Source organism: Pteropus alecto, unplaced genomic scaffold, assembly GCF_000325575.1.
Source record: "Pteropus alecto unplaced genomic scaffold, ASM32557v1 scaffold270, whole genome shotgun sequence".
NCBI lineage: Eukaryota > Metazoa > Chordata > Mammalia > Chiroptera > Pteropodidae > Pteropus > Pteropus alecto.
In genome coordinates, this window is record NW_006430735.1 from 5,022,826 (window position 1) to 5,032,409 (window position 9,584).

The window sequence follows — 9,584 nt, forward strand, 5'->3', positions numbered from 1 at the left end:
ACAGCCCCTCAAAGGGGTAAGACATGTAAAGGAAAGTGCTTTGTTTTGTTAAGATAAAGGGTCCCACTTAAATCTATTTTAGGCAGAGATTAAGGAGCCATAGAGAGGGATGAGTGCAGTAGCAACAGAAATACTCTCCCTAGCAGAAATCACAGCAGGAAGAGATACTAAACTGTTTTCTAACCTTATCATAAAATGGACCAGAAATCAAAGCTGCCATCCCTAACAACTCCCATGCAGCCTTTCGCTTAGAGAATAAAGCACCAGTGGAGCGGGATTATTTTGTTACCATTTGCAGGTTGTATAACTCGTAAATATTCTACTTGCAGGAGAAAGGAGGACATTTTAATCCTATTTTTCAAAAAAAGATATTTAAATACAGCAAAGGACCAATGTTATTTCACTCTGTATGAGGCAAAAGGAAATAAGTAGAAAGGCAAAAATATTGATAGTGGTTAGAGTAATGGCTGATTTAGGTGGCTGTAGGCATAGGCAGGACAACTGCTATAAACCAGCAAAAATCTGCTCCATTGTCCCTACCTTTCCCGGGCGGTACTGGGCAGAGGATGTCAGAAAGGAAAAGGGGAAATGAAAAAGAGAGCAGAGATGAAGAGAGACTCTGTGTTCCTAGAGAATGTGCACACCCTCCCTCTTCTGTGGGATGGGCTGGGTACCATATATGTCTCTGTATGTTCAGAAAAGATCTCTGGGGCTCCATCACTGTCACATTGCTGCACAATCCTCAGACACAGAGAAAAGCATTGGAGGTCGTTAGCACATCTCTGTCTGGACATGAAACTGGGCTCAGCAGCAACAAGAGAATTCCAGAGGGGATTTGTCTCTCCTCCATGCTTGGATAATGGCTCTTCCCTGATACCCAGGGAAGAATAAGTTCAGTACATGCCTCACAGTGTATTGTACACTCAGTCCTGAATAGCCGGGCTGCTAATATAATTTAAAGAGAGACCTGGCTGTTCACCATCTATATATAATATATTCATGATAAATCTCTCAATGAGGAGATATAAAGATTTCCTGTTTCTGTACAGCCAGAGGAAGTAGAGCATTAGGCAAGTATCCAGTGAGTCTCATTAACAGAGACAGTGCATATGGAAAATCCAGGGGGACTTGCTCCACATTTCTAGTAATAGCAACAATTTTTTTACCTGAAATATGCTAGTAATTTTCTCGCTTGCAAAATTGCCTTTGCCTAATGATTAGTAAATATATTTTTTCTTAATAGTTACTGAATATTCTCCATGTTCTAGAGACTACATAAAAATAAAGCGTTATCACCTTTTTTCCCTTTTTCACTTTATTTTTGAGAAGATGAACTAGTAAAGCCATCCCAGAATGATTTATTTTCAAGAAAATGGAAATAATAAACCATAAAATGGCGTTTTATGAAGTTCTATATTATGTATGAAATGACTAAGATTTAGTAAAATGGATAACTGGTGACAATTATTATAAATTAAAAATTTTAATTCTAGTACAGGTTGTAATGATTAGGAACAAAGTTAGTAGTATCAGAACAAAGGTGTTTTCCCCCTTGATTTTGCTTGCAAAGCAGAGCCAGCTGTGCGAGTCCCCAGTCTCAGAGCAAGTCACAGAGCTAACTAAATAACAATGGCTGACTCTAAGTGGAAACCAATGACAAAATGAAAAGTATTCATTAAAGATTATTTTCATCTTAGAAATATTTTCTTACTATAGTTAGAAATGTATCTATCATGATCACTCATACTTTATAATAATTGAAGATCATCTCAGTGTCTAGAAGGATACCTATCCACCTGTTCTTTAAGGCAGAGGAAGGGACATCCATTTGATCATTTAATAGCAGATTCAGCTCAGTAATAGAGGAGTTGAAAAAGAGGCCATATAACTAACCTGCGTTGAACACTTTAAGATGTTTATCTGATCTGTCAGTCATTCCTACTGATTCATTTTTTACATTAGTAAAATAGTATTTACAGAAGCATTAAAAGCAGTCAGGTTTTTTTTTTTTTAATTCTACCTTTCCTAGAATTTAGATGCCTGGGATAAACACAGTTTTCATGCCCTTTGTTTCAGTGACTGCATGAATAAAGTGGACATGCCACCATTAAGCATCCTTCTGTGAGGGACACTCAAGCAACCTCCAGTTTGTCTCTGTTAAGAATATTCTTCCGCAAGCATCTTTGCTTTTCCAAAATTAATTTATTCCCTCAAAATAGCTTTATTGGAATAAATTACTAGATCAACTAGTATGACTATTTTAAAGCTCCTCTTTCAAAACATATTTCTAAATCGCTTTCCAAAAGGGTATTTATTAATTTACCTTACACCGGCAATATATAAGAATTAATAGTTTTACTCCAGGGCTTAACAAGCGGCTAATAAGACTACATTGCTTTTATTTGTGCTTTATTTTCAGCAAGCTTGAAAATTTTTGCAAGTACAGTACTCACATTTTTTTTGCATATTTGGTTCTTAATTTTTTTTTTCTTATCAATTTGCTTATTTTTGCCAGCTCCAGTCTCAACTGCTTTCCTCATCTTTATTGCTTTGTACAGGCTCCCATGATTCATTCAGCTACTGGGTGGATGAAAAGTCCCCAGTGGGGCCTGACCAAACCCCAGCTATCAAACGCCTCGCCAGGATCTCCTTGGTGAAGAAGCTAATGAAGAAGTGGTCTGTGACTCAGAACCTGACATTTCGAGAACAGCTAGAAGCTGGGATCCGCTACTTCGACCTGCGTGTGTCCTCCAAGCCGGGGGATGCCGACCAGGAAATCTACTTCATTCATGGGCTTTTTGGCATCAAAGTCTGGGATGGGCTGATGGAGATTGACTCATTTCTTACGCAGCACCCGCAAGAGATTGTCTTCCTGGATTTCAACCACTTCTACGCCATGGATGAGGCCCATCATAAATGCCTGGTTCTCCGGATCCAGGAGGCCTTCGGAAGCAAGCTGTGCCTGGCCTGCAGTGTGGAGAGTCTGACACTGCGGATCCTGTGGGAGAAGAAGTGCCAGGTAGATGAGCTTCCAAGGGCAAGAAAGGGACTGTTTCTGCCTTTTCTATATCTCCAGCTATAAGGCAGCTTACTCCAGAGCTCTTAGGCTAGAAGGCAGAGATCATGTGGAATATTGAACATATGCTCACAGATTCTTGGGCTTTAGGACAGCTCCAGGGGCTCCCCCTGGGCACCCTTGAACTGGGATTAACACCTGCCAAAAATTTAAAACTTCTTTGGCATCTAAATGGACTTTGATTGGCCTGGCCAGAACAAGACCGAGGCAAAGTTGTAAAATTGGACCTGTTGATCATACCATTTTTCTATCCTCTATTGAGTCCATTTTCACTCTCTTAGTTGCCCTTAGGGATAGTCCGTTCATACTGCCTTCAACTTAATGTCCCATAATCCCTGCCAAAGGGATTGATAAGTGAAAGCATTAGTTGGCAAAGGCATGCGAAGCGATAATCTCAGGTGTGTTTACAGTTTAAAAGGCCATCTTCACAGAATTTGGGTCATAGTGGGAGAGAGAGTTAAGAAAGGATGAGCCCATGGGAGGGATCCAGGCTGGGAGACTATTCCCCAGGTTTCTTATGCTGAGAAGGGACCCCAAACCTAGACCTATGAGAGACGTACTCAAGAAAAAGAATGGGGGCCTCAGATATATTCTGCTCTGAAAACAAAGGATAATACATAGTGGGAGAGGAGAGCTCCAGGACAAGTCAGCCTCCAATTTAGACTCTCTTTAAAAAAGAAAAAAAGTAAGTACCTTTCATTCATAGTTGCTCACTTATTTAAAGATGCATTAACCAAAGCATCTTAAAGAGGCAGTCGTTTTGAACTTAAAGGAGAGCTTTTAATTAAAAGTCAATTAAAGATTATTAACTTGCAAATATTTATTGAACAGCAAGTCTATGCTAAGCACCATTCTAAACACTTGAGATAAATTAGCATATAAGATCAAAATCCTTGCCCTCATGGAGCTTTCATTCAAGTGGAGGGAGATAAAGCATAAAAAATAAACATAAAAAAAAATACATTATATATAGTGCCAGAAAGTGATAAGAGCCATGGGAAAAGAAAGTCAAGCATGGTAAAAGGGAGCCAGGATTCTGTGGGATGGAGGATGGGTCGCAATTTTAAATAGGTTGATCAAGACAGCCTTCATTGAAAGATGACATTTGATGGAGCTAGTCACGTGGATATTGGCGAAAACTCTTCCCCAGCAGAGGAACGAGCCAGTGCAGGGCCCACAGCAGGAGTGCACCTGACATCTTTGAGGAAGAGCAGGGGGTCCTGAGGCTGGAGAGCAGAGCGGCTCAGAGAGGGAATGGGTGATTGTGTAGGCCCCGAGGCCCTGTAAGGACCTGGCTTGTACACCGAGTGAGGAGGGAGCTGAGCATAAGGGGCTGGGACTGACAAGTTTTAATGGTATTCCTCTGGTTACTAGGAAGAGACCGGAGTAGGGAGAGCGGGGGACTTAGGGAAACCAAGGTGGAGACTATTAGTGGGAAGCAGTCAGATTTTGAATCTATTGGAAGAGAGAGCCAACCCGTTTCCTAATGGTTGGGCTTCGGTGTGGGAAAGAACGAGGATTTGAGGAGGATTCCTGGGTTTGGCCTGAGTAACTGCAAACATGGGTTAAGGTCCTCGACTCCACAGAGGCTAAGGAGTTAATTCTTACTAGCTGTTAAAATTTGTCTAAGCTATTTGTCCTCACTCAAACATTCCTAAGTGATATTTTGCCAAATATTTATCACACCTCTCCCTCTAAACCTGAATTTGTATCCATTCAGACTCACAGATCTCTTATAATGCTAAATAATGTAATAGCAAAAACAATAACAATAACAACTAATATTTATCAAGCCTTTACAATATGCTAAGTACTTGGATTAACTCCCTTAATCTTCCTAACTGCACTGTGAGATAGGTATTTTGTTATTTTCCTCATTTTACGGCTGAGAAAACTGAGGCATAGAGGGCTTAAGCAAGTTGCCCATGAGAACATCATTAGAGAGTGACGGGGCCAGGATTTTACACAGGCTCTTTGGCACCCGGAGTTCCCACAGTTTGTGATGCTCCCAGGGCTGTTCACACATTCTTGGTGATTTTCACAACTAGTTTCATAGATTATGCTAATAAAAACACCCTCTTTTTATTCATGAGCCCCTATTATCAGAGGGTCTAGAGAGTTAGCAGAATGGGAGAAAGGGAGGAAGATCTGTAAGAGGGCTTTTGAGTCCTGGCGTTCAGGTAAGGTTAGATTTGAGTACAGCTAAATTTATAAACAGATATCTTTTATAAATAAAATTTTATTACTTTGTACACAGGTAGTATTCTGGATGAGCTTCTATAATGCATACTAAATTGTTTTGAAATCTGGAGTAGCAGTTATCTTCAGGAATAATGAATGGTGTAGACAGTGAATTTCTAGTAATGACCTATCAAAGCTTTTAAGTGTGGGCTAATCTGTGCCATCCAAATACAAATACGTCTAACATTATAAGAAAAGAGACTGTGATGACACATCAGAAAAAGGTAGAGTGTCATCAATTTGAATTCTAGGATCTCCCCATTCCCCTTTCCTGAAGTTTTTCCTGCCAGGTCTCTTTTTAAAAGCAAAACAAAGATCTCAAACAGAGTCATCAGTCATCATCTCCCTGCTGAGACAGTACCATACTGGTGGTTAACCTTCAAATACTCATTATGTCATGAGCTGCCTTACATGTAACCCCCAGAGTACAATTTAATAGCAATAAATGTACCACCGTTCAGTCACATTTCATGTACTCAATATGCAGTTACATCACAGATCACAGGTATCTATTTGTATGTTAGTGGCCTTGGGTTTTCAGGGTACAATGAATTAGAAAATGTAATCTACAGATTGGCAGTATTTAGAATCTTACTGAGAAGGTATGAGCATATGACACTAGTAAAATATAAAACAACTGATGTGCAATTACAACATAAAACTGCCTCAAATATACTATATGATGAAAGGGGTTTTGTAACCAGCCAATTGAAAAATAGTACATAGTATAAATCTACATTCCAGGGCCCTCCAGGAAAGGACCAATCAGAATAAGAGGGGATGAATGAAGGAATAATTCTCAAAGGAAGTGAGTTTTTAAATTTGAGTCTCTACAGAAAAACTGAACATAAATTGCTGAGCTGGAGGGGAGAGTATTTCAGAGAAAAATACAGAAAGGTGAGATGGGCAGGCAGATGCAAAGCACAGGCCCTGGGCAAGATTTACTGCCCCTAAAATTCTGTAGAATAAGAGTTGGTTTCCTAAGCCAACCTCCTACTGTGAACAGAAATTCTCCATGTAACCTTTAGGATCAGATTGCTCAAGAAGGCTCTTGAAGAAAGACATAAAACCCCTTTCGCATAATTTGTACTTTTTGCATCTTTTTCCAACACAGAGTAAAGAATAGCACTGTCTTCGCATCCCCTGCCACTCTGCCCAGGGGCCAGGCAGCATGGGAACTGGTCGGATGAGCCCTGTCAAGGATCACACAACCTCCAGCCTCTCCCACAGTCCATTTCACAGGCTGGCTTTCCTTACTTCTGGACGCAGGAGACCCAACCTTCCAAACCAGCCAATTATACCGCCAGCAGGAAATCCTCCCCAATCTCCCAGGCAATCTGCTTATAGTGAGCCTGTGATTAACCTCATTAACACATGTGTTTACCACAGGCATCATTAGCAGTCAGTCAGACATTACTCAAAACCACTAAAAACAAGAACAATTCTTAGCCTGTTCAGCGCTTCGAGCCCAGCGCTCTAGGCCTTCCAGAGACGTTAGGCAGGCACCTTAGTTGACAGCTAGACAAACACACACTGGAAACAAGACACACATTCAGAGCCTTCCTTCTTGGGTGCCTGGAGGATTATGCTCTCAGGCCAGCTATCCAAGAATTGCAGTCCACAGAGTGTAAACACGCACACTGAACATCCCTCCAGGTAGAGATCACTGGTTCCCAGAGGGGGAAAAACATATTACTTATAGAAACCTAAGCAGCAGAGCTCTGAATTGGGACAATCAAAATAGCAATTCCCTATCCCTTGGCTGCCTCTCAGAAACTAATTAATGCTGTAGATGTGGCTTGCTAATTATTTTCAAAATCGCCACCATCCTGAGAGGTCCCACTAGAGACACATTGCCTCCTGAAAGGCTTCCTGCCTTGAGTAGTATGTTCCTGCTCTCTCCTGGGAAGGGGTATTTCATTCAGAGTCAGCATGCACAATGGAAAATATGTGTACTCCCAAATTAGATCAATGTGTTCATCTCAACTCCAAGTGCTAAGTGTCATTTTCATGAGCATCTGAGTCATAACTTGAAGCTGCAGGGGTTCTTCACCTGGGGTTGGAAGAATTTAAGAAGTCCGTGAATTTTTGATGGGAAAAGAAAACCAACTACATATTCTCATCAGCCTTTGACTGAAAATTAATATACCCATAAATTATGAGTACAGGCAGTCACCCTCAGCCATATGGACCCTACCTGTGACTTCGTCCATGTAGAAATCACAGATATTTCCATATCACATTTCAGTTACTGCAGATATCTTGAAATATCACCTATACGCATTATTAATTCAAAAACGTAGAACTTATTAGACTTACCATAAAATATTTTTATTTAATGTACTTATTATGAAGCATATACTTTAATTTATTATAAATTCATTTAATATATTGATTGCTCTATTTCCATCTCATTGATTTCCTTTATGATCCTATCTATTTTATTTTATGCATTCATTTAAATCGTAGTCTGAGAAGGGGTTCAGGAATTTGCCATACTCTCAAAGTTGTTCATGACAAAAATAAAGTTAAGAATCTTCAAGTCAGATAAATACAAGTGCTTAAATCTTTGTTTTTTGATTTTTCTAAAAATATATATAACTCTTGAATTTCCATGTTTATATTTGTTTGCCTTTCCTCCTAGCAGTCAGTGTAAAGCCAAGGAGATAACCTTCAGCTTGTTCATGAATTGCTCTCCTTTTTCTGTTTTGAATGTTTCAGGTTCTTATTTTCTATCACTGTCCTTTCTACAAGCAATACCCTTTCCTGTGGCCAGGAAAGAAGATCCCAGCACCCTGGGCAAACACCACAAGTGTGTGCAAACTAATCCTCTTTTTGGAGACCACTCTGAGTGAGCGGGCCCCACGTGGTGCCTTTCATGTCTCTCAAGCAATTCTCACACCCAGAGCGAAGACCATCGCCCGGGGCCTAGTTGGTGGCCTCAAGAACACTCTGGTTCACAGGTAAGAATTTGCCTCCATCCCACAAGTAAGCTTTAAACACACACACACACACACACACACACACACACACACACACACACACACACACATTTTTTTCTCTTCTGAATAATAGCAGTAAAGCCACATACTGAAAATAACAGCAAAACAAAATATATTTGAAAAAGCTGTGCATTTGAGGTGGCTCGCATTAACCATGGCCAAAGGATCTCTAAATACTTTGTTAGAATGTACATATCATGCCGTAAATACTCTCTAAATGTTGATAGTAAAGCAAAGAACTTTGAGCCAACACCAGTCCGTTCACTTCCGGCATGGAGTACCATGGTGTTCTTGCCCCTGCACTCATAGCTTCTTAATAAGCATTAAATGAGACTGCTGTGAAAAGTGCTGGGAATTCAGAGATGGCCCTTCAAAGACATGGGGTGAACTTCTCCCTTCCACAGTGACAATGAGTCCAAAGAAGTAGCTTAGGATGCCACCCACCATGCCATAACTTCAAATACTTTCTCAGAGTAGAATTAATCCTGACTACAATTAAGCAGGAGAAGCATCAGAAATTTTGTATTAGACGATGTTGTTTATCCTGGACACCAATTGATGATAGGTGTTGTCAAGAAAAAGGATGCCTTGTATATATGTACATGTATGTGTGTATGCCTGTGTCTATGTGCATGGATATATATATGTATAAAGGAGCTGTTATAAATACATTTGGATAATAGAGCATCCCTTGCACCCCAAGCTGAGGAAGCTAACTAATATGCTCGTGTAAAAGGAGTATTTACAAGAATCACTTTAGTTCCTGAGTTCCAGATGGTGAGCCCCAGATTTCAGACAGTGAAAGATTCATCCAAAAGCATGTCCATCTCTGATTTTGGGCAGCATGACTTCAGGTAACAGGAGTTCACCTGGCAGAAGTTTGGATAGCAAGGAGCACCTGAACGTCTTTTTCTCGGTGAGAGAGCTCCTGATGATGGTGCCATAAACAAAATCAGAAACCCCTTTTTGTTTGGCTCGACTAAGTCTTGGCCGAATTACTTGTGCTGAACTTGGAAAAGTGCATTTCATAAACCAGTGATATATCTCTGAAAGATCCAGCATTATGAACTTTCTTTTTTTATAAAAGATGTTCAGATATCCTTACCATTTTCCTCATGCCTTTGGTAAATCTATAGATGATTTCCTTCCTTCCTTCCTTCCTTCCTTCCTTCCCTTCCTTCCTCCCTCCCTTCATTTCTATTTTCTTTCTATAGCACATAGGAATATTTAAAACAAATTCTGTTAGGAAACAGAGAGATAAACTA

General features: G+C 40.2%; 1 protein-coding gene and 1 long non-coding RNA gene across 3 annotated transcripts in view; one reads left to right on the forward strand and one right to left on the reverse strand.

Moving 5' to 3' along the window:
* The window catches only part of PLCXD2 (phosphatidylinositol specific phospholipase C X domain containing 2), a 46,747-nt gene that overhangs the window by 26,321 nt on the left and 10,842 nt on the right, over positions 1–9,584 (forward strand). For both annotated transcript variants that reach the window (XR_003048170.1, XM_015595441.2), the window contains 2 exons: positions 2,559–3,019; positions 8,039–8,280. Coding sequence is in view for 1 of the 2 variants with exons in the window: in XM_015595441.2 (XP_015450927.1) it covers positions 2,559–3,019; positions 8,039–8,280 (703 nt within the window). In the remaining variant the exon portion in view is untranslated. The remainder of the gene's footprint in view (positions 1–2,558; positions 3,020–8,038; positions 8,281–9,584) is intronic.
* The window catches only part of LOC112484770, a 43,057-nt gene continuing 36,364 nt past the window's right edge, over positions 2,892–9,584 (reverse strand). Inside the window, exon 5 of the long non-coding RNA XR_003048176.1 lies at positions 2,892–2,998. This is a non-coding gene — a long non-coding RNA (uncharacterized LOC112484770). The remainder of the gene's footprint in view (positions 2,999–9,584) is intronic.